The sequence below is a fragment of the Dermacentor silvarum genome, chromosome 10 (assembly GCF_013339745.2).
Source record: "Dermacentor silvarum isolate Dsil-2018 chromosome 10, BIME_Dsil_1.4, whole genome shotgun sequence".
Taxonomy (NCBI): Eukaryota; Metazoa; Arthropoda; class Arachnida; order Ixodida; family Ixodidae; genus Dermacentor; species Dermacentor silvarum.
Window position 1 is genome coordinate 33280962 of NC_051163.1, and position 25096 is coordinate 33306057.

Sequence of the window (25096 nt, forward strand, 5' to 3'; positions counted from 1 at the left end):
CTTCTGAGGCGAGGCGCCTCCAGTTGGCTTGGCTTTGACCCCTTGGTCCGTTGCTACGGTAGGTTTACGGGTTGAGATTCTTTTAGGTACGATTACAGTGGTGCTTTTGTGGACGTTGCCAAGTTCTGCCATACTGTCGAACTTGCCATCTTGTCGGCTGTGATTAGGCTCAGGAGACTGCCTCTCCGATTGGCTAAAAACGCCTCAAATGCAGAATTCGAAAGCTTGGCAGAAATTTCCTCTTGTCCACTAGAATTACACTCCTGGCAAGGATCAAACCGCGAAAAAGGTGCGCGCAATAGTTTTGTCGCCCAATGTGTCGTGGTAGAAGTGCCAATAACCGCGTCCACCGAAGTCCCCAGTTTCCAAAACAAACTTGCACTGTCGATAAATTTTCAATGAAAATGATTGATTAAGCAGAAGACTTAACTCGGAAATAAAAAAAAAGAATTAAATCGCATTGCTCGGCGTTCATTGAATGGTAACTCCTTGCATTCGCAGGAGAAAGCTTAACTCTGCTGCCAGGCAGAGGGTTCAGCTTCGAATTCTTGTCAAATGCAACAAACTTCATGTCAGTGTAACTGTAACGAAAGCTGAACAAAACTATTCTTCCGCTACCACGAGTTTTGAGGAAAGCTTTTGAGTTAACGCTCCCTAGCAGGCAAGTATTATTCTAGGTTTGTAGCAACATGTTATTGTGGAACACAGACACAGAAAAGAACAAACAGACCTGTTCGTTCCTTTGTGTCTGTGTTTCACAATTTCCTGCTGCTACAAACCTCGAAAAATAACCAACTAGCTCAGTTAAACACTCTTTTAACAGGCAAGTATGTCGCGAGCGTTTGGGAGCCTGCCGGCCTAAAAAATTACGTGCCAAAATCACGATACGATTCTGAAGCACGCCGTAGCGGAAAAATCCGGATTAATTTTTACCAGCTTGGGTGCACCTAGATCTAAGTAAACGAGTGTTATTGCGCTTCGCCCCGCGTTGAAATGAGGCCGCGCCACGGCCGAGACGGAACCTGCGACCTCGAGCTCAGCTGCGCAGTGCCGTAGCCATTAAGCTACCACGGCGGGCAACCCTGCTGGCCTGGCACATCGGATACTCACCACGTTTCGGCGACCCACCGGGTGACTTCGCGGGACCACTAGGTTTCGGAGAGCCGCCACCTTTGGGCGACGAGTTCTCGGCCTTCGGTGAGGTGGCCTTCTTCGACGGGCTGCCGTTCCTATCCGGAGAACCGCCGGGAGGGGCCATGGTTTCCACTTCTTTTCTTGCAGCTCGATAATGATAACGATGATGATGAATTCAAACCATTCCGCACATCGATTAACGGGTATGTGCCAAGAACCATGAGGCGCAGGCAAAATGTACTGAGTATACTTTTAAAACTCCATAACTGAAAAAAAAAAGCTGAAATTAAGGTTTGCATTGAACAGTCTTAAGCGAGTGGTTTAATTTCTGTGTTTTATTTAAAATAAATAAGGCAACACGCTGGCACGTGCGTTGAACGAGGCGCGTGCGAAATGTTGGCCCGAAATCGTCCAACTATCTATGATAGCGCAGCCAGATTCTTGACCGATCCCGCTTTAGAAGGTAGATATGATAAAAAAATTCGGCATATCTATGTGGGAATCTGTGAAGCAAGTCTTTCTTTGATGTTCCCACAAATAGTTAAAGAAATGTCTTGGCAACGTAACTTCTTTGTCCACACCCGGCCACTTCTCTGCCAACTTCAGTTCCCGGCATATTTCTTCGCTCAACGGACTCTGTGGACCCATTTTGTTCTCTTTTCCACATTCGGCTGCTTCTGTTGACGACTGCTTCGCTTTCCTGCAGCTGAAATTTTCAAATTTTCGCGGTCGACTTCTTCAGTTTCTATTGTTCTGCTTGTCTCTTAGGGCGCATATCCTTCCAGGGGCAATGAACAAGAATTTGCATATACCCGGCGTCGCACGCCCAGTGGTACACACTCATTAACCCAAGTTTCATATTCGGGCACATCCCAAGGGCACAGTCCCAGTGGCGCGCAACCAGTGGCTCAAGTTGTCTACTTGGCAGGACAGAGCCTTCAAAGTGGATCAGGCAATAACGGCTCGCTTTTATAAAGCCATCAGCCTCAGCGCGTTCCAGAACATTGGATTCAGGTAGATGGAGTCTCTTCCACAACTCGCCGACCGAGCGGCTCATTCACCGTACTCGTTTGACAAACCGCTAGCCCCGCTTCCTTCAGACTGCTTAGCAGTACATTCTTCAAAAGTTCACCAAGACGTTCATTCTGCGACGGAACATATAACGTGCACTCGAGTGTGTCTGATTCCTTCACCGTAATCTTTCTGGAAGAGAAAGTTTTGCTTTTGAGGATTCGAGTTGGGGTGGCCCAGGCACCTCATATCAGGTGGGCCTGGGGGTCTACAACCTTCAGAACTGGAACGTGTTCTAATTGCCCTGCTATTGGGCCCATGGCAGATACTGTTCAATGAACTTTTTTGACGCCAGCGTGTGGTCACTATGTATGTGCCAGTGGGTACGTGCAGCTCTTCAATGACAAAAAAAAAACAACAAAAAAAAAAACAAAACAACTGAGATGTACAACTGAGAAGTCACAAATAAATCAAACAATTTCACGGTCCAAGAGGTGAAAAGTTGCAAGATACCGCGCAACGCAAAAACAGTTGTGCGCTCTTTGTTCATTCCTGATAACTTTTACGAATGTTTGCTTATATGAAAACGTTAACGAAAACATATGCCTTGCTTTCATAAGGACTTTTTATTGCAGCAGTGGACATCGCGTATCTTGGAACCCTCATGCAACAGTGAGGCCACGTTCGCGCATTTATTTCTATATAGTTTTCAATGTCTTTGGTATTTGCCATCGCAATACAGATACCCGTCAATTTTGAGTAGCAAAACGGCAACCAGTCTCTTTCAACGGTCCAGTCCACTCATGTAAAAAACTGCATATGCGCTGACAAAAATCAAAGCTGCTGACTCATCTCCGGTCAGTTGCACTAGCCGCTTAGTTCTAATTCAGCTTTGTGTTTGCTACGGTTGGCGCAGTACTGACCAACCAACTGCAAACTCGACCGCAGCTGCGCAATATGCTAACACGTATACGCAGGCTGTTCGCACTCTGAAACTGGCTAACATCAGACAGAGCACCGTGCCGAAGGTACCGCCCATGGGTCGTTGACGTAAGCTTCCCCTGTGCTCAGATATTTTCTACGTGCCTAATGCTGGGCTTGACGTCGTCTATCAGGAGGTAGCGTCGCACGTGTCTCCAGCAGTCCTCGATCAGGTCGTCCAGCTGCATACGGTCGTCGTTGTGTGGATGGCAGATGACTCGCTCCCTGACGACTCCGACGACCCGCATGAATCCGTTCAAGGTTTCCGTTCTCTTCAGGCGGTCTCGCACCAAGTCGACGATTTCTGATTTGTCGATGTGGGCCTGCCGAGCGACATCGTCCAGTAGCACAGGGTACCGGGAGACACGCTCCAGAGCCCCCGTGACGTACCTGCACATGACCAGTGCTGTTTTTAAATGCGAAGCATTTCTTGGCGAACATTTGCTACTTTGACAGTATCTATCTATCTATCTATCTATCTATCTATCTATCTATCTATCTATCTATCTATCTATCTATCTATCTATCTATCTATCTATCTATCTATCTATCTATCTATCTATCTATCTATCTATCTATCTATCTATCTATCTATCTATCTATCTATCTATCTATCTATCTATCTATCTATCTATCTATCTATCTATCTATCTATCTATCTATCTATCTATCTATCTATCTATCTATCTATCTATCTATCTATCTATCTATCTATCTATCTATCTATCTATCTATCTATCTATCTATCTATCTATCTATCTATCTAGCCGCCTACGTCTTTGTGCTCTCATGGTCGTTTCGTTAACTTGGAATGTACCAAAATTGCCATACTATGACAAGAGTACATGACGAACATAAATGATATGTCATGCATGCCATGCGCGTCATGTATGCCATGAAACAGCTGCCTACGTCTTGGTGCTCTCATGGTCGTTTCGTTAACTTGGTAGGTACCAAAATTAGCATAGTATGACAGGAGTGTATGCGGAACATGAGTGATAGGTCATGACATAGATGTCATGACATGCGTCTCATGTAGGTCATGACAATGACTCAGCGAAAATACATTAACACTCACAAACCACTGGAATGGGTTCGGACGTGGGCACTAAGTGAAGAAAACACTAAATCATGATGGTAGAAGTCATAGTCACGACCATGACTCAGCAAAAGTGACAATGACTCAGCGAAAAAAAGGTTACTTAAAAACCACTGAAATGGGTTCGGACGTGGGCACTAAGTGAAGGAAACATTAAACGATTGTGGTAGAAGTCATTAGTCATGACCATGACTCAGCAAAATGTCATGAGCATGACTCAGCAAAAGGACAATGACTCAGCGAAAAAGAATAATACTCAATAACCACTGACATGGGTTCGGATGTGGACACTAAGTGAAGGAAAAGGCTAAAGGTTGATGGTCGAACTCATAGCAATGAGCATGACTAAGACTTTCTCTTTAATGTCTCTTAGGTGTAGCTAAAGGGACTCCTGAGGACTCATGACATTAATGTCATGATGTGCGTGTCATGTAGGTCATGAAAGAGCCGCCTACGTCATGGTCGTTTCGTTAACTTGGTAGGCTCCTCGCACACTTCTTCGCATAACATCGATTCCCACAGGGCGTGGATCTGCCGGCTTTGTTAGTTAACTGAACTTCTTGTACGCGGTGCCATGGTAGATATGGTTCAAGTTCACCTACAGGTGCACATTGGAAGCTTGCGCACTGATTTCTTTTGGTGTGTGTTGTGGGCACTAAGCCCAGAAGCAACTGCTAATAGGTTCGTACGAGGCTGTGAACCAGCAAACGGACCCATAATGCTCCCGAAGGCTATGAGAACTCGCTTACACAGATTCGTTGTATTTTATGTGTCGGTCGTCAGATTGGAGTATGTATGTTATTATTTTAAAGCAGTAGCGAACTTCTTCGAGGTCTCCGCAGACTTTCGTTTCACGCAAATTACGTCATCGCCCGACATGGAAGCTCGTGGCAGCTGCTTCCTTGAGACAGTTGAAGCATGTACACACTGACGTACGCAAACGCGCTAAGCACGTCAAAATACGCATTATCTATAGATATAAAAAGCCGACAGATCCCACGCCCTGTGGGAATCGATGTTATGCGAAGCAGTGTGCGGGGAGCCTACCAAGTTAACGAAACGACCGTGAGAGCACCAAGACGTAGGCGGCTCTTTCATGACCTACATGACACGCATGCCATGACATTCATGTCATGAGTCCTCAAAAGTCCCTTTAGCTACACCTAAGAGACCTTAAGGCGAAAGCCTTAGTCATGCTCATGACTATGACTTCGACCATCAACCTTTAGCCTTTACCTTCACTTAGTACCACTTGCGAACCCATTCCATTGAGTTTGGAGTGCTAATCTTTTTTCGCTGAGTTATTCTCATTTTGCTGAGTCATGGTCATGACTATGACTTCTACCACAATCCTTTAATGTTTCCTTCACTTAGTGCCCACGTCCGAACCCATTTCAGTGGTTTTTAAGTATTAATCTTTTTTCGCTGAGTCATTGTCACTTTTGCTCAGTCATGTCCATCATTATGATTTCTACCATCATCCTTTCACTTAGTACCCACGTCGGAACCCATTCCAGTGTTTTTGAGTATTAATTTTTTTTCGCTGAGTCATTGTCATTTTTGCTCACTCATGGTCATGACTATGACTTCTACCATCATTCTTTAGTATTTCCTTCACTTAGTGCACACGTCCGAACCCGTTTCAGTAGCTTTTGAGTGTTAATATTTTTTTGCTGAGTCATTGTCATTTATGCTGAGTCATGCTCATCACTAGGTTTGTACCACCATCCTTTAGTGTTTCCTTCACTTAGTACCCACGTCCGAACCCATTTCAGTGTTTTTTCAGTGTTAATCTTTTTTGTTGTGTCATTGTCATGACCTACATGACACGCATGTCATGACCTATCATTGATGTTCGTCATACACTCCCGTCATACTATGCCAATTTTGGTACCTACCACGTTAACGAAACGACCATGAGAGCACCAAGACGTAGGTGGCAGTTTCATGACCTACATGACACGCATGTCATGACAGTCATAGTCATGACATATCATTTATGTGCGTCATATATTCTTGTCATAGTATGCCAATTTCGGTACATACCAAGTTAACGAAATGACCATGATGTTGATGATGAATTGGTGTTTTGTGGCGCAAAGGCCAAGCAAGACCAAAGAGCGCTAGGCCAGTGTTTATGAGTTCGAAGTGAAGCAATGAATTACGAGTAGTGGATGTGACAGGGCTGTAAAGGGGCCTAAAAGATGGTCGCTGTAAATTGCGTAAAAACTATATGTAATAAAATTATGGCAATGACTAATGAAGTGTGCTGTGGAGACGAAATATGTATTATGAAACAATGACGATATGTTAAAATATGTTAGAGGCGAAAATTTTCAAAATGCACAACTGCCTTAACAGAGCCCTTGGACGCAAGGACCTGGAGGCGTGTGCTATACAAAAGTAGCCTATATAAATCTATCCTTGCACTCTGGTCCAAGCTCTCGAAATGTGTTCTTTTTCTTCATGTAATGGACATTTCAGTGCCATGTACTTGCAAAACTTTTCGCAAATACTTTCACTATGCTATAGCAGCAAGTGGCTGCAGCTTCTGTGCTAAGCTAGTTTGTTTCAAAATGAAATAGTCGTAGTTTTTTTTAGAAAGGCCGCTTCACTCAAGGTCTACTCCCGTTTTTTGGCTTAAATACATATGAAACGTAAAACGGCATTTATGTGACACATGACACCTGTTGAAACATTTCGAATTAAGCTGTATCTAAAAGGAAATATGCAATTTGGGCGAATGCGAGGAAGAGACGTCGGCTTCGGCCCTCGAAAGGTATTGCGTAAATTGCCGAAATTGTTAAATTAAGGAAAATCTCAATGACAATATTTTTCATGCAATCACGTTCGAATGATAGCGCCCGCAATGACGCCATGGTATACATCGGGCAAAACGTGATCGATGTTTACCCTGTGATCTTGGACGAGATTGTAACACACAGTAAATTTACCAGAGGGCGCCACAAACATGAGAGACGTAGGGAGCCTACATGCAAGCGCTACAAACAGGGCTTGCATGTAGGCTCCCTAGAGAGACGCAAACAAGCAAGTGGCCATCATAGAGTGCCACCTTCTCGTACAGCGCTTCTTGCAAGTTTACGATGTCATAACTTCTCACACGCCACTGTTGGAAGCAGACCTAGTTCTGCGAGGTTTCACTGGGGAACTCTTGCGGTACGTAGATGCTGCAGTTACTACGAGAGCGGGTAAAGGACTGGCCTTACCTTTTTGTGAAAACTTACGTGCTTACAATGTACCTGAAATATTTTAATAACGAACCTAGCATGTATACTTTACGTTAAGAGCGCTGTGAGGCCAGACAAACAAATTCAGGAAAGTGAATGGCGGTACAGAAATGAATTCTAGTACATTAAGGAAAGGACCATATAGGACTTTCAACGTACAAGGCGGCCGTGTGTCACCTTACCTGTCTAAAGGTGAAGCCCTCACAAATCGAGCTGCTCGTGCGACAAGGCCGGAGTTCCTCCGCGTCGTCTCGCAGACAGCGTACCAGTCTCCCGCCGCGTCCGCGTCTATGGAAAGGCCGCACAACACGAATTGCAGCGTCCAGTTGTCCGCAATGCCCTTTGATAGGCGTCGAACGAAGACGGATGCGTTTTTCTGGTCCATGTCGATAAACTCGGCGTATCTGATGTTCCGGCTTCGTTTAAGTGAGTCGGCCAAGCCCTTGATGTCTTGCGTGTTGAACTGCTGCAGGAAAACTCTCAGCTCCCTGAGGCTCTTGTTCCGAGACAGGGACTCGTGTATGACTGACCACCAAGGGTTTGCTCCCTCGGTTTCGACGAAGATGTCCCACCCGACGCTAAGCTTGAGAAGTCGCAGCGTAGCCGTCGAGATCAAATATTCAGCAAGTGCCAAAGAAAGTCTGATGCTGCCCGACGTCAGCTCGATGCTCAGGTCAGTCACGTGTTGAAAGTTTGGCAAGAGATGCAAAGCGGCTACTAAGCGGTCGTCTGGTTCTCCCGCGGAAAAATGTATTTTAGAAATTGCCTTGCAGTGCAGCAAGTCAACGTCGTGCGCGAAGCAGTGGAATGTGACGGAAACTTTTTCCTCCAAGCCAAGGCTTTCCACCACCGCGTAGACGGGCAGTAGCTGACGGTGTTCGAATCCAGCCTTGATGTTCACCTTCCTCAAGTTTTCTTTATTCGGCAGTGTCCTTATGAAAGTGGCCCACTCGGATCGGCGGAACACCTTTAAGGGAAAGCTGAGTTCTTCCAGTGTGTCGTTTTGAGCGAGTGCAGGGAGCCAGCAGCCGTAAACAGAAAGAGGACCAACCGCAGGTGCAGCTCTGATAGAAATGTTCAAGTTGCGAAGAACGCTGTTCTCCCTGATCACTGCAGCTACTATTCCCGGGCTTTCTTCGTTTTGAATGAATCCGCCAATGAGGAGCTTATAGATACTATTGTTTTGCAAAATGCCGTCGAGAACAGCCTTCTGCACCATTTCGTTCGTCATATCGACGGCAAAATTATTTAGAGCTGTGGTTGTACCAAGGTACTCGGTTAGGGCGTATGGATACGAGTCACATACGAGTTCGCAGTCTAGCAAATGGAGCTCTTTGAGCTTGTGTTTGTTTAGTAGCAAATCTGTGAAAAGCTTGTCAGCCACAGGTCCTATTAGTCGTAAGAAACTGAGGTGCAGACACTTGAGAGACGATGAAGTGCGAAAAAGAGCCGACAGTGCGGTTAGAAAGCCTTCCGGTGGAGCCTCGTATTTGGTGCAAGCTGAACAGTCAAGCTCTTCGATTTTGGTCAAGCAGGGTATGACCTTAAAAGCGGCGTCGAAGGCTTGCATGTCCTCGACACATAGGATCACTCTCTTTGTCCACGTGCTATGCCGAAGAGCGTCAAGTACCGAGAGTCTTGTAATTGCGGCGGTGGACAGCTTAAGATACACGGACGCTATGCAGCGATGTGTTCTCAGTAGCCATACAATAAGGTCTGGGTAGTGTGGAATCCAAAGTGCATCAAAATTTTCAATCGTTGGTAAAATGTCGGCAAAAGTCTTCAGGAAAAGTTGGCCAGTCGTTCCTGGCATTTCTTGTAGTTCAAATTGGGAACCGAGAAGGAGCTCGTTCCAGGTTGATAGCTTGTCGACAATCTGACACGTTTCGTTTTCACCTGCTGTGCAAGGTACGAAGTGGTCAGGGGCTCGATCTCTCGGGCCTTCCATCTTGAAGCACTCCGTGTCACGGCCCTCTTAGCTCGGGCTTTTGTTACTGTGGCAGACGCTTGGGAGTTCGGCAGAGCACCTGCATAATAATAGGGTTAAAGATTTAAGGTTGTAGAGCAATTTGGAATTCCACAAATTGTTATCTTTCCTGCTTAGCCCCATTATACAATAGTAAATTGCCTAAACATTGCCGGTAGCCACCCACAACATTGTAAAATGGGCATCCACTATTTTAAGCTTGCAGGTATCGCATTATTTGTTCCTACATGCAGAAATTTGGACAAACACGCAAAACTATAGAATGCACTATTACATGAAAATTATCCAGAACGCATCATTGACGACGCCATAATACGTGATAGCCGCGTAAACCCGAATGGCATAATCTAGGAACCAAAATATCTAACCAACGCTACCTTTAAAAGAAACATAATACCAACATATTGCTCCTCTGTGGCACAGTTTAAGATCCTTCCTTCCCACCACTTTAATATGAATATGAAAAGGGACCGATTAAGCTCTGTCTTCTTAGATCTGTAGGAATGTTATACCTAGCTTCATAGAAACTAGGTATAATACCGTTAATGAGAGACATCGACCTCGAATGTCAAAACACTGCATAACACGCGAGAGTGATGAACCAGCGGGCTCGAAGCTTGACACACACACATAGTGGAAATGTATGCGTTGGAGATGGGGAAGAACTAGCCAGATGTTCGTTCACAGAAAGTGTACTTTGCCGGCTTTTGCAGAAACAAAAGTGTTTCAAGGTATCGGGAAAGTTTCTTTCAGCTGCAAAGTACTCTATTGATAGCATTACGAGGCTAACTAATCTATCTTGTGCGACATTGCGAAGCGGAGGTAGCTTGTATTATTTATTTATAGTTTAATTGAATACGTTAATTAGCCGCTTTAATTAGCTGATCAACCATCTTAATTCGCTGAGTCATCCACTTTAATCGCTGAGTAATCCACATTAAACTGCTGAGTCATCCACTTTAGTCGCTTTGTGATCCCACTTAATTCGTATTGATTCCACCTGTTTCGATTTGTCATCCCCCTTTATTCGCTTTGATTCCTCTTTATTCACTTGTCATCCTTCATAATCCGCTTTGATTCCTCCTAATTTGCTTTGTCCTCCTTATTGATTCAATTTCATTCCTCTTATTTCGATTAGTCATCCTCTTAATTTGCTTCGAAATCCACTTTATTTGGATTTGATTACTGTTAATTCACTTTTATTCCTCTTAATTTACTTTAATTCCACCTAAATCGTATTGATTAATGTTAATTCAATTTGATTCCTCTTTAATCGATTAGTACTCTTTTTTAATTTGCTTTGATTACTCTTAAATAATTTGATTCCTCTTAATTCGCTTTGTCCTCCACTCATGCCAGTCATGCTTTGGCCCGCTTTAACTGCTTTTAACTCGCCTGAGTCATCCGATTAATTCGCCTAGTCATCCCCCTTAATTTGCTAAGTCATCTACGTAATTCGCTATATCATGAATATTAATTCGCTTTCTCATCACTCTCACGTGGTTCCCCGCTCACATGGGATCCATCATGGGAGGCCCCACAAACCTCAACGAGCTGGCCCACTCCAAGGCGCGAGGTCTCGCTTTCCGCGACCATGGAGAACTCCCCGGCCAGCCAGGAGTGGTGGAGAACAGAGATCAACCGACAACATACAATGAAATTACGCAGTACTTTTATCTCGGCAGGAGAGACTTTCCCCTTCCTCACAAGAAGTTAAATAGAGCGCAGGCATTGACCCTCAGATTATTGCAAACAGGCTCGTATCCCAGCCCGGCTTTATTACACAAGCTTTATCCCGACACTTATGCCAGTAGTTCTTGCAGGCACTGCAATGACTTCGCTAGCTTAGACCATATGCTCTGGCGTTGCCCCTCGTTACGAGGCACGGAACAAATAAATGAGGACAAGTGGCTCTCCGCTATCAAGAGCCCCGATGCCGGGGCGCAACTATGGGCTGTCCAGAGGGCCCACGATGCGGCGGTCGGGCATGGCCTTATCATCCATCTTGCTTGCTCACGGGGGTATGAGTGCTTACGGTGGCATGATTCATTAACGATGACAGTTTTTGTACATTTCGTGTAGTCGACACGTTTTCGCTCAAGGACTTTGAAGGTCGACGGAACGATGAGACACATAATGTTTTCGCCTTAACAACTGTCGCCTTAATTATTGTTCAGACAACAGAGAACAATCCCGTTACATACTCTTTCCCAACGAATTCCAGTCTGCAGCACTGCCTTCTAAGTAATAGTTTCATTGCTAAATACTAACGCATTCATCAGGGGCGAAGGCGTCTTTCTTTAAACGCTCGCTTAATTTCATGTTTAAGAACAATGTATTCACCAATAAACTACTTATCTTTTGAGAAAACTCGGATACCTTTTCGCTAAGACTACCAGTTCCGGATGTTTTATAGGCAATTAAAAACGTTTCGGGGATAATAGGCCCTACGAACAATCATTAAGTCTGCTGCAAGTAGTGAAATGCATACTCTGCTTTTAAATGTGTAGAGTAAAGTGTGCAGTTCTCACTCGCCGAGGTAGTTACCACGACGTTACCACGACGTTACCCGAAGGTAGTACCATCGTTCATGAGCTGTTGATGTTGTTGACCTGCGTGGTTGTGGCGCATACCCACATTGGTTTGGTTTGGTGCCTATAGGAATAGCACAACCCACTACGGGGGATTGGCCATGAATCGAGGCGGCGATGGGAAGAAAAATGAAGGATACCTAAATGGTATTTTCTTACTTAGGAATGAGATAATAAATGATTATAATCGTTAATATTAATTTTCATGCTATAGCAGCAGTGGGGGATCTTGATTCCTTTTTGTGACGACGATATACTTCTTCCTTCATAGCAAATGGCCTGAACCCACTGCGCAATTTAGGCCAGTACAATCATCGCCCTTGCACAAGAAATTGAAATGAATAATCGAATAATTAACAGAAATTCACTAATTAAGTTTTTAACTAATTACCTGATGGCCCACATTGCAATTTACAAATTGTAGCCGTGGAGTTCGCAAAGCGGATGCACTTGGAACGAATTCTCGGGATCACACCAGTTTCGAGATATTAATTCCCGAACTTTGCGGAGAAATGCATTGGCGTTCCAGTTAGGTTCTTAACAAAACGTCGCTTTATGCATTGAAGCACAAAATTAACTGGAACGCCAATGCATTTCTCCGCAAAGTTCGGGAATTAATATCTCCAAACTGGTGTCAACCTGAGAATTAATTGCAAGTGGATATTCGCCTTGCGAACTCCACGGCTACAAAATGTAAATTGCAGTGTGGGCCATCAGGTAATTAGTTAAAAACTTAATTAGTGAATTTTTGTTAATTAGTCGATTATGCATTTCAATTTTTTGTGAAAATAATGTCCGCCTCTTTGAGTAGGCCACCTCATTAACTACGACATTGGGCTATCTGCCCCCAGTTAACTTAACGGACACTTGCACTGTCCATATAACAATGTTTGAAATTGCTTGCCCGATAATGCCATCATGCTCTCAGTCCGCATATTTGTAAATTATTATAAATTTAAAACAGATCTAAAGGTACATTTGGCTTCTCAGTCAGAAGAGCATGAAGACACCAAAGCAATGAACCTTTGTGCTGTAATCAAAGAACATACACACATGCCCTTCCCGTCGAGAAAGGGGGGTAAGCGAGATTGGGGCATGACGACGCTTAGCAGGCGTTCGGCTTGTTGCCAACTCAAACTTCAGGGTCAACGGCTCTCCAGTCGGGCTTTGGAGGCCCTGACGCTAGAATCGGCACGTCGACGATGAGCCCTTTCTCGAACGAGTGCGTGGCGCCGCTGCTTAAACGCAGCCTGCTCGTCGGCGTAACGCACCACGCGCGGCCTTCCATCAGAGCGCCGAGACTGATCTGAGGCGACGGAAGTCCGGTGGAACGCGCGCCAACACCCTTTCCTTCCCTTTCCCTCTCCGGGACACACCAAACGACCCTTGATTGGTCGAGCGCGTCACATGATGCGGCGCCGGCGCAGCTTTCCTCGCACCTGCTTACTCATGGAGCAGCCGGATTTTATTTATTTCCTTCTCTTTATGCTGTTTTCTTTCTTGGCCCTCGCTCATACCCGCTTAACCTTCGTTCTTACCCGCATATCCAATGCGGGTATGTGCCACACGTGATTTTATTATCGCTAATCGTGACTGTAACTGACGAGCATGTGATTTTATTGATGTCATGACCTGCCAATCATGCTAGTAATACATTCGTACCCTCCAATGCCAATTTCGGCATATACAGTGTGAACGAGACGCGAGTTTCCGACAGGTTTTCGATAGGGTTTTTGCGTGACGTCCACCACCACCATCACCGCCGTCACTTGTGAGGCAATACAAGCTTCGCTTGAAAAAGCTGAATTTAGCGCTGACTCTGCCAAAAGAGCATATTATAGCCCTCGGTGGAATACAGACTGTACGCGAAACCACCGACGACGAAAGGCAACTTGGAAGCAGCTTCTTTATAATAGTCCCCCCAAAATTGGTGTGATTACAAATTTCACGCTCCTGAATTTAAACGCACAGTCGCTCAAGCTAAAGAAGATTACAATGGGAAACACTATGATTTCCTTTCCGAACCTAAAAATAAAATAGCGCTGTTTAGATATATGAGGTATCGCAAAATTTTGCCACCACCAATTAATATTGACTTTGTAAATCTGTTGTCAGATGAAATTGCAAATCTCTAGACCTCATTGTTAAAGGCTCGGCGATTAGATGCATGTCATCTAGTGTCACATAATTTCCAAAACCCTGCCCTAACTTTAGTCTTTAGTGAAGTTACATTGCCTGATTTAACCCAAGCGATTCGAAACTTACCCCTGTCAGCGCCTGGTCCTGAGGGAATTACAATTAATATGATAAAAGTTTTATTCAATCTATCTCCTGGTGACCTCCTAAAGATTATAAACTATTCATTGAACAACGCCTGGATACCATACGATTGGAAAGTAAATAAAGTAATCCCATAATACCTAAATAACAAAGAGTAGGGTATACCAAAGGCCTATTTTTCTTACTTCTGATATGGTGAAGCTCATAGAGATGGCACTAGATTGCAGAATTACTATTTGGATGACGGATAATTTAATATTAAATCCAAATCAAATAGGCTTCAGAGTTGATTGGTCCATATGGTTTGCCCATGCGGATTTAGAGAGCCGCATACAACTTGCACGAAAAAGACAATATTCTGCTTTAGGAACATTAAATATAGGTAACGCATATGCCAGCGTTGGACATCCAATTTTACTGAATATCCTACAGTGTCATAATTTACCAAAATATATATTGTGTGGTTGGCAGAATTCTTGAGCTCGTGGGAATTTTATTGCTTTAAGGATAGCTACTTCTCGTCTAAATACAACTCGCGGTGTTCCCCATGGAGCAGTCCTGTCTCCAATATTATTTAATATATGGTTACGGCGAGATGTATTTATTAATGAAAATGTTGAATGCGAGAGGCCTAGGGACCGAGCTGATCACTGTTCGAACTCACGTCGTCTTCCTTCACTTCAAATCGTTCCCCGTATCGTAGCAATTCCCCCTTTGCTGACGATGCCCACCGGGCGAGGTGGTGAAAACGTTTAAGACGGGCGACATGGACGACGTTGGTCTTCCTTGAGCGGCGGCCATTAGACAACTAAGAGTCAACATATCATGTACGTGACATCACTGAGAAGTGCCATAACGACAAAGGGGCCGGTTTAATGGGCCAGGAACTTTTGGTATAGGCCGTGCTTTCGAAGTGGCGTGCACATCCACAACAAATCGCCTTTCTCGTACGATACACGCTGATGGCGCTCGTCATAACGGGTTTTAGAGCGTTCTATAGGGAGGCAAAGGTACGAAGGCGGGCGATGCGCCGCGTCTCTTCTGCGCTGCAAAGTGTTTCGGCGGTTTCGGAGAACGAATGAATAGAATCGAGAGCTGTACGAGGTTGGCGGACGTATAGGAGATAAAAGGGGCTGCATCCGGTGGTCTCGTGTTTTGCGGTATTGTAGGCGAAAGTTAGGAAAGGCAACACAGTGTCCCAAGTTTTGTGAGCGGGATGAACATACATCGAAAGCATGTTGATCAGAGTTGTGCTGGTCTGTTCAGTTAAACCGTTAGTCTGCGGGTGGTACGGGGTGGCGTGACGAAAATGAGACGTAGAAAGCCGGAAGAGCTCTTCAACCACATCGGCGACAAATTGCCGGCCACCATCACTGATAATAACACGAGGGGATACATGGCGTAATATGACGAATGGCAGCAGGAAGTGTGAAACTTCAGCGGCCGTTGCTGCACGAATCGCCGTACTTTCTGCATAGCGTGTCAGGTGATCGACGCATACCATAATCCACCGGTTGCCTGTCGTTGATCGCGGCAAAGGGCCGAGCAGGTCAACACCAATTATCTCAAACGGTGAAGCAGGGGGCGTGATGGGATGCAGAAGTCCTGGAGGGCCGCCCGTTTGACGCTTGTAGCGTTGACGCAGTTCACAGCTCGCAACGGACGCTGCTACACTTTGGCGCATCTTCGGTCAGATGAAGCGTTCCTGTGTACGCTGAAACGTCCTGGAAAATTTCATATGTCCAGAGGTAGGGTCATCGCGCATTGCTTGGAGCACATCACGTCGCAAACTTGTTGGCACGACTATAGAAGCAAACGGGCGCCTTTGCCAGAAGAATTGTGCTTGTAAAGAATGCCATCCTTTACAACGAAACGGCGTTGACCTTTCGTTTCGGGTAGAAAGAGAGGAGCCAGACTGCTGTCGCTGCGTTGCTCCGTGCGAAAGGTGCCGAGGTCGGGTAATAGAGGGTCAACAACTGCTAGATATTCATCGAAATTGTCGGCGTCACACTCGGTCGTCGGAAAAGGAAGCCGTGATGGACAATCGGCGTCAACGTGACGACGACCGCTCTTGCAACACACTTCAAAGTCATATTCTTGTAATCCGTGGCCCAACGATCAAGATGTCCGGATGGGTCACGTAGTCCGGTGAGCCAACATAACGAGTGACGGTCGCTGACAATTGAGAATCGGCGTCCGTAGATATACGGGCGGAACTTGTGGATGGCGAAGATGACCGCGAGACACAGTTGCTCTCAGGTTTACTTAAACAACGACTAGCACAGGCAACCACATGTACGGTGTCATGCCGTTGAACCTAGACGGCCCCGAGGCCTATACCACTGGCATCGGTGTGTACTTCGGTGGCAGGAGATGGGATCACAGTGGCGAAGTATGGGCCCTGAAGTTAGTACAAACTTGAGCTGCTTAAACGATGACTCGCATTCTGCTGACCATTGAAAAGGCACGTCATTGTTGAGTAGACACATCAGGGGGTAAGCCATGTCGGCAGATTTAGGCACGAAGCGACGGAAGTACGCGCACAAGCCCAAGAAACTTCGCAACTCTCGTAGTGACTGCGGTTGTTTGAAACTACAAACTGCAGCAACCTTTTGAGAGTCAGGCCGAACGCCGTGCTTGTCGACAAGATCACCAAGAACCAGAGTCTCACGGTTGCCGAATTGACATTTGTTATAATACAAGGTGAGTGAAGCTCTCTCAAGAGATGTAAGAACAACCTCAAGAGGGCGATTGTGCTCTTCAAATGTACGGCCAAAAATTACAACGTCATCAAGATAACGTTTACAAATTTCGCACTTCAATCCACGCAGAATAGTTCCCATGAAGCGCCCAAACGTGGCTGGGGCGTTACAAAAGCCAAACGGCATTACACTGAATTCAAGCAGACCGTCTGGGCTTATAAAGGCGGTTTTTCCTTGTCATCGGAATGCATGGGAATTTGCCAATAACCAGACCTTCGATCCACGTAGGAGAAATAAGAGGCAGAATGCAAGGAGTCAATTTCGCCATCGATCCTGGGAAGCTTGTATACACCCTTTTTGGTGATAGAGTTGAGACGTCGGTAATCCACACAGAATCTACAAGAGCCGCCTTTCTTCCTTACAAGGATCATTGGTGCAGCCCAAGGTCTGCGTGACGCTTGAATGACCTTCTTCTTTAGCGTTTCTTCCACCTGTTGAGCAATCATTTTCTGCTCTGCATGTGAGACACGGTGCGGTTTCTGCCGGATAGGATGAGCGGATCCCGTGTCAATCGTGTGACGAGTGCGTGACCATGGAACATTAAATTGTTCGTCGCTCTTTGCAAAATGAAAGACTGCGACATGCTTGGCCAGGACGTGTACCAAGGCTCGGCGCTTCTCTGACGGCAACGATTGTTGACCACGCTAAGAAACTTGGCCTCTGTTGGGTGAGTTACAGCAACGTGGTCTACTGTTCCGTCACTTAAGGCTGCAATAGAAGAACTGCTCGCATTTTGTTCGAAGAGTGTGAGCCGCATTCCCTCTGGGTATCATGACAGGCTCACTAGAAAAATTCAGCACCCATAATGAGGATCGCCCATCGGTATTATAAAGGACGCAACGTGGCAGGATCACATTTTATTGCGATAGCAATTATATGGACACTCCAAGCGGATTTCTGCCGTCGCCGTCGTCGTGAGGTTCCGTATAAAGTCCAACAGTGATAAAATCGTCACCGCGCGCCGTATGCTGTGTGTGCGAGTGAAAGCACGCGAGGGACATGCGCTTTCACGGGGAGCGAACGCACGGCGGAGAGCCAACGCGGCTTCATCCGTCGGCCGTGGGGGGACGCGAGGGAGGGCTCGAAAGTAGGTCACCGTGGTGAGGGGACAGTGTGGGGGAGAGGGCATCACCATGACGAAGCAGATTCGGAGACGCGACGCCGCTTGCAGACGCTCTCCTCTGGTTGCGTGGTATCCGAGCGTTCCTTGCCCTCGCAAGCTCTCGCCCGCGTTTTATTGCGATAGCAATTATATGGACACTCAAAAGCAGATTTCTGCCGTCGGCGTCGCCGTCGCCGTAGCCGTCGCCGTCGCCGTCGCCGTGAGGTTCCGTATGACGTCATTTGGAAAAGAAATCGTCGCCGCGCGCCGAACGCTGTATGTGCGAGTGAAAGGGCGCGAGGGGCGCGTCTTTCACGGGGAGTGAACGCACGGCGGAGAACAAACGCGCGTTCCGCGCCGTGCTCGCTTAAGGGCTGCAGAAGTAGGCGTCTCTTTTCTCCTTTACAATCACCATATATGTAGAGCAAACGCACCTTCTTCCGACGCGCGAGAAGCCGTGGGGGAGGGGGAGGGAAGGGAGGCGACGTTTAGCTGCGGCACCAAGTGCCTATTTATATCACAGGCTCCGGCAACAGTCACCAACGCCGCACGCATTTTGAGCGAACGCGGGCAAAACGCCGATGGCGTCGACAACAGTTCTGCGTGTTGCCGATGCTGCTGCATGTCCAAGTTTATACAGCTGATAAAGCTAATATCATTACTCCGTATAGCTCTCTACAAGTTTGCTATCGCAATTGATGCTTCGCCTTTCAGGTGAAACTGCGACCACTTTTTTAATTGAAGTTGCGTTTTCCCGCCGCTAGGTATCCGCTGCCGTCACCGGGCCGACGGACGCGCGCCGTTGCTACATTGTCGATCGCGTCTCGCCTGTGTCCTCACCGAAAGAGTATATATCTTGCACCGCAGATGGGGCGCAAGCGCAACTGGCGACTGAATCCAACACCCCCTAGACTTGAAGGGCGAAGCGCTGCCTCTGGTCACGTGATGCGCGTCATCATACGGAGGCGACTGTACAATAGTAGGTGAAGCAGCATGGACATGGGATGCAGGGATTGGCAGGCAGAGCAACCTTGAGGGACGCGCGCTTTCACGGGGAGCGAACGCACGTCGGAGAGCAAACGCGACTTCCGTCGCGCGAAAGGCCATCCATGGGTGGACGGGAGGGAGGGAGGGGAGGCGATGGTAAGCTGCGACACCAAATGCGTATTTACATAAAAACATTACGAGGCGAGAACGGGGCAAAGACTTCCGACGCTGCTCGACGAGTGTCCCGTTCTGATCTTATCGAAAACCTCCGAGCCGCTGCCAGAGGCACATGCAACAGTCACAAACGCCGCGCGCGTTCGCTGCGAACGCGCGCGAAACGCCGACGGCATCATCTGCACGTTGCTGGTGCTGCTCCATGTCCAAGTTTACACAGCTGATAAAACTACTATCCTTACTCCGTATATAGCTCTCTACTAATTTGCTATCGCAATTGATACTTCGCCTTTCAGGTGAAACTACGACATTTTTTTCTTGGCGCAATTGAGAGGGACCGGCTCCACAAGGACATCAAACGTTCCAGCGTTAACAGCGGGATTATTAGTGGGAACTCTCTTCATCGACTGGGGCGGCAACAAAATATGTCAGTGACGGCGAGGGTTCCTTGACAGCGCAGAGACCCCTCAGTAAAAGCAGATAACAGAATTTCACCAGAGCCACAATCCACAGTGGCACCGCACTCTCGTAGAAAATCGATCCCCAAGATTACGTCGGGCGTGGAGCTAGTCAGAACAGCAAATTCCACCTTGAACACTCTTTGACCTAAAGCTACACTCGCAACACACATCTCAACAGGGTACAGCGACTCCCCACTCACTGCACGAAATGTGGCACAGTTGTCCCAGCGAAACATCACTTTGGGTCCTAGCCGTGATTTAGAATTTAAACTCATAACCGAAACAGCTGCTCCAGTGTATCCCAAAGCCATCGTAGTAAATCCGTCTTCAAGGAAGTGAACCTTGTTCTGCATCATAGAAACTGCTGGAGGCAAGCGTGTGTGTAGCGACAAATGTTCGGTGACCTCACCTCAATCGGCCGCACCGCCTAGATTCCCGGCGCTGGGGAAGTGACACGGCGACCAGGAGATGGAGAACGGCGCTGGCGTGCAGTTAGGGGCGTCAGACTTAGCATGGAGGCGGGCGAGTCTTTGCGGGAGTTCTGTCGGAAGCTGTTACCAACGAACGCGTCACTTCGGGAGTCCTGCTGGAAGCTGTCCAGGGAGCACTACTGTGCAGACTGTTCCATTGAGGAGACGCCGGCGGTTACTCGTAAAGCCGTGGTTGTACCAACGCCACCTAGAAAAAAAATAACAAGGCCTCCGCACGCCAGTGTGACGTCAGGCTAGTCGGATGGGCCGGACAGTCGACGCCGTCTGCGTCTCCGCGCCTAGGTTCGTTGTGCTTGCAGGGTGTTTCTTCGCATCGCGGTTACTATGGCTTCGGGAAATTAGTGCTGTCCTTAAAGTGACAGCAACCTAGCAATGCATATGCTTCGGTTCCAAAGCATGACACGTATAGGTAACGCAAAAAATAAGGGGGAGCGCTGGTTAAGCGCAGTCAACACGACTATAGAAAGCATCATTCTTTCATACTTAGATTACTTGACTGGTGACATTGTTTTTTGCGTGTATCGTAACATGACCTGTCTTATTGTCCATGTGATGTTTGGTCGGGGCTAAGACAAGCAAACTACATGCTGCTTAGTCATTTTAGCCTTAGACGAAAAAATAGAGAAAGAGCAAGACTGCATATTTAAGACTTCATAATATACTTTATTCACAAATGGTAAAAAACTGCATTCTGAAACAAACATTTTAAATCTTCCATATACAATTATCATTCTCACTTTTGCATTCTGTAAAACAGTCCTCGCTAGACACACGAATATTGAGGTTCTTTTTATTGGGGAAAATTTTATCATTATAGGGTAACACACAACTGATTCTCATATAGAATAAGCTTCTGCCTTTCTTGTACCATTTCTTCTTTGCAGGCCTTTACAACGTGCTATGCGCTTCAAAGAGCGAGAACGGAACGAATGACTCTGACGCGCTGTGTTTCCGTGTCATTTGTTGTCTTCGTGCCGTAAAGTGTGTAGTGCACTGCAAGCCTTAGTTGCGCTTCTGTTTAACCCGAAATTGATTTATCGCCATGTATTCCTGAGTAAAACTGTCTATACCGAACAGATGATGCGGACGGCGTAGTTACGATACAATATATGTGAAGCGTCCGCCATGCCTTGAGTGCAGAAGAAACAATGGCTTTGCAGCACTAATTAGTTTGTAGCAGCACCAGCAACGCGCAGAACTGTTGTCGACACCGTCCGCGTTTTCCCCGCGTTCGCACCGAACGCGCGCGGCGTACGTGACTGTTGCCGGTGCCTCTGGCGGCGGCTCAGAGGTTTTCGACCATCAGAACTGGACACTTCTCGAACAGCGTCGGAAGTCTTTGCCACCTTCTCGCCTCGCAACGTTTCTATATAAATAAGTTTATGTTTTTAGATTTGTGCTTGCTCGTGCTTAGCAAGTTCTTCAAACAGAAACTTATTTATATAGAAACGTTGCGAGGCGAGAAGGTGGCAAAGACTTCCGACGCTGCTCGACGAGTGTCCAGTTCTGATCTGTTCTAGGTTGTGTTAGTTGGGTGCGAACGCGCGGAAAACATGGACGGCATCGACAACAGTTCTGCGCGTTGCTGGTGCTGCTACAAGTTATTTATTCCACCACGTTTTGCATAGTTGATTATCTGCGGTTTAACGTCCCAAAGCGAGATCCCCTATGTAAGACGGCGTTGTTGATGCCTGTGTAATCGTGGTTGCCGAACTGAATCAAAGACAGAGCAAAGGTCACTGCCTTATCTGTATAAGCGGCTCGCGTCGATCTTATTGTGTAAAGCGTCGCTTTCGTCTTATACTGCGTTTCTTGTGCTTTTGTTACAGGTATGTGAGCACCACTTACTTGAAAGTGACTTCGTAGACTCCGCTAGCTACACCGACAGCATGACTGGTACAGTGATTGAAGTACCCCTCAAGCTGATGGCGACTGAAGCCTGCTGCAATTCTAAGCGTCTTTCCGAATCGCCCTGCATATTTGTCTCGCCAAGAAACTTCGGCACGCGAGAGTCCAGAAGAAAAGCCCTCATCTGGACACCGAAGCATTACAGGAAGCAATGCAATTATCAGTGCAGTCCCACGAAGCGGAAGAAAAGAACAATGTCATCGCCTCATTCAAAGACCTGTTGACAGCAGTAAGTGGAGTCTCTGTTACTGATTTCTAGGCCAAGGTGGTCACCCAAAGACAAGTACTCTTCCTGAGCTTCAGCCACTAAGATGCCCCAGTTGTTCGTTGTGCAGTGACAGTCCTGACCTTTCTTTAGCAGTGTAAGTTGGTGAAATAATGTTAGGAAACCCAGTTTCGTTTGTGCTTCCTGCGAAAATCTCTGGGTTGAGAGCACTTTACAAAGTTCTGGGTGACATGGAAGAATATTTGTCATGAAAAATTATCCAAAGAATGAACTCCAACTAAAGATTCTGCTGAAGGGTGTGGTGGCAATCCTGGAGCAACTGTCGTCTTCAGCTCTCCCGCACGAGTGGCCAAGTGCAAATGGTCAGATTCGCGACACAGCAACTTAAGGTTCTCCTAAGCAAAGCATTGACTTACCCAGCTAACTGTCTTGTGTTCTGCAGCCTTGTGGACACAATATCCTCACATGCATACATATTTATCAGAAGCACGGCAAAGCTAAAGCTCCCACATCCCCACAGAATAAGACGCATTTGTGCATCCTTCCATGCTAGCCCATCCACAGAGCAGTAAGAGGCTTCTTTCCTTTTTTACGCAAGGAGGCAGGCATCAACATTGAAAGAGCGTGAGCGCTTTGTGACGCTTATGATGGACGAGATCCACCAGCAGGCATAATTTCAGTACAAGGGTGGATATGTGACAGGTGCGGTGGCTAACAAATAAAACGCAGCAAGGACAGGATATGTCTTCATCATAGAGAGCTGATTATCAACTAACAAGGATGTTGTGCATATACTTCCAGTGGCACAGATAGAAGCGAAGCAGCTGCATGAATTTCTCCGATCTGCTGATCAGGCACTTGGAAAACATTGGAATACGAGTGGTTGCTGTGGCGTCTGACAACAACTCGATCAACTGCAAAGCCATGACATTTTTTGCTGATCCTCCTAAGGTGAGCATTGTTTACCGGCACCCATCAGACCCATCAAGGCCCTTATTTTTTGTTTTGGATGCGGTTGATATCTTAAAGCGCATCCTAAATAACTGGCTGAATCAGCGTTATAGTGGAATGTGCATCTTCTTTTCAGATTTCAGTGCCCTCTCGGAAAGCCCATCTGTGCTGACAGCCTCCTTTAACACACTATGCAAGTTGCATGAAGGAGAAAAAAAATTAGGTTTTGTGACTCGCTCCAACTTTGTCCCTCAAGGCACTAAATTCATGCAATCTAGAGCGGCAGAGTATTGGTTGGACCACTGTAAGGGCCTGAAGCATGATGCTGGCAAGTTAACTCGCGAAACGCACAGGGCACTGCGTCATACTTCACATGCTCTTGTTGAGGTGTCAACATACGGCATTGAAGAACTTGGGTTCAAATATGCATTACTAGGGAAGTTTCAAACCGACAGCTTGGAGGACCGCTTTGGCAGCTACAGACAGCTGTGTGGTGCGCAATATCACGTTTCAGTACATCAGATTTATGAATCTGTCCAGAAACGGAGATTCAAAAGCTTCTAAAGCTTCCCGACCTGGATGCCGTTGGACCTTGTGTTCCCACCGCTGATCTGTAAGTTCTTGTCAAGCAATTTGATGTTGCAGTGACTGATGATGATGTGAAGCAAAAGGAGCCAATGCTGCCAGCTATCACATATGTAGCTGGACACTGTGCGCACGCTGCAGAGAGAAAACGTGTCTGCTCTTCCTGCCGAGAAAACTTGATTGTCAAGAATCGGAGCATTGAACTGTAAGTTGATGTGCTGATAGCAAATGTAACATGAGGTGGACTGAAATTTCCACGAGCACTAGTTGTGCATGCCGTATACTGACCAAGGAAGTTGTGCTCGATAAGCTGAGAAGTGCGAAGTACGCATCAAAATGTTTTGCTTGTTCAAAACAAACAGAAGTTCTTGTAGGCCTCATGACTACCCTTGTCGAATGCAGTGAACACCTGGACTTCTGCGATGGTGGCCACTCGCCTGAACTAGTGCTAAATTATGTTCTCAGCGCTGCTGTCAACACGCTGCTGAACAATCTGTGCAAAGTTTACAACAACAAACTGACTGAAAGCAAGGCTGCGAAGCGGAAGCTGAAGACTCTTCAAGCGCAATGCGCTTCCTGTTGAATTTTTCTGCCTGCTTGCAATAATATGTGTCATGAATAAATATTTCTCACAAAGGAAATCCACGCCTTTCCTAAACTGCACGAAATAGTTGTGCATGCTGTTGAAAATCTTCTGTGCACATCTCGGTGAAGTGCCTGATGAATTATTTCAAGCCGACCTTTATTTAAACATGCTGCAAAAATTAGGTAATAAAAATATAATTTTGTGTATTGCCAAGAAAGCAAAAAAAAAAAACAATCAAAGGATCGATAAAAGGGCAACTGGGAATGAAAAACCGCGATCATGTTCGGTGAAGCCGACTTTTAGGTTGATCTCACTGCGGTGACGTCACGCAGCTGTGCACATGCCTTCTCCTAGTCTGGGTTGTATGCGATGGCGCTCAAGGCAGAATCTAGCCACGTGTCCACAGACACCGTAGTGGAATCACTCAGGTGCCTCACGCACATCACCAAACCTACCACTAGGCTCTGTGTATTCGTGATGATCTTCCCACGATGACACCATGGTATGTGGTTGGTTCAAGGCGTTCTGCAGG

The 25096-nt window shown here is 46.5% G+C and overlaps 1 protein-coding gene across 1 annotated transcript; it reads right to left on the minus strand.

Moving 5' to 3' along the window:
• Window positions 1-2761: 2761 nt before the first annotated feature.
• On the minus strand, window positions 2762-20591 carry LOC125940670 (uncharacterized). The gene is made up of 3 exons (XM_049657098.1): window positions 20227-20591; window positions 7656-9500; window positions 2762-3516 (listed from the first exon to the last, which is right to left on the minus strand). Exons 2-3 carry the CDS (start codon window positions 9419-9421, stop codon window positions 3213-3215), a joined length of 2070 nt encoding a protein of 689 aa, XP_049513055.1. The 5' UTR covers window positions 9422-9500; window positions 20227-20591; the 3' UTR covers window positions 2762-3212.
• Window positions 20592-25096: the final 4505 nt, after the last annotated feature.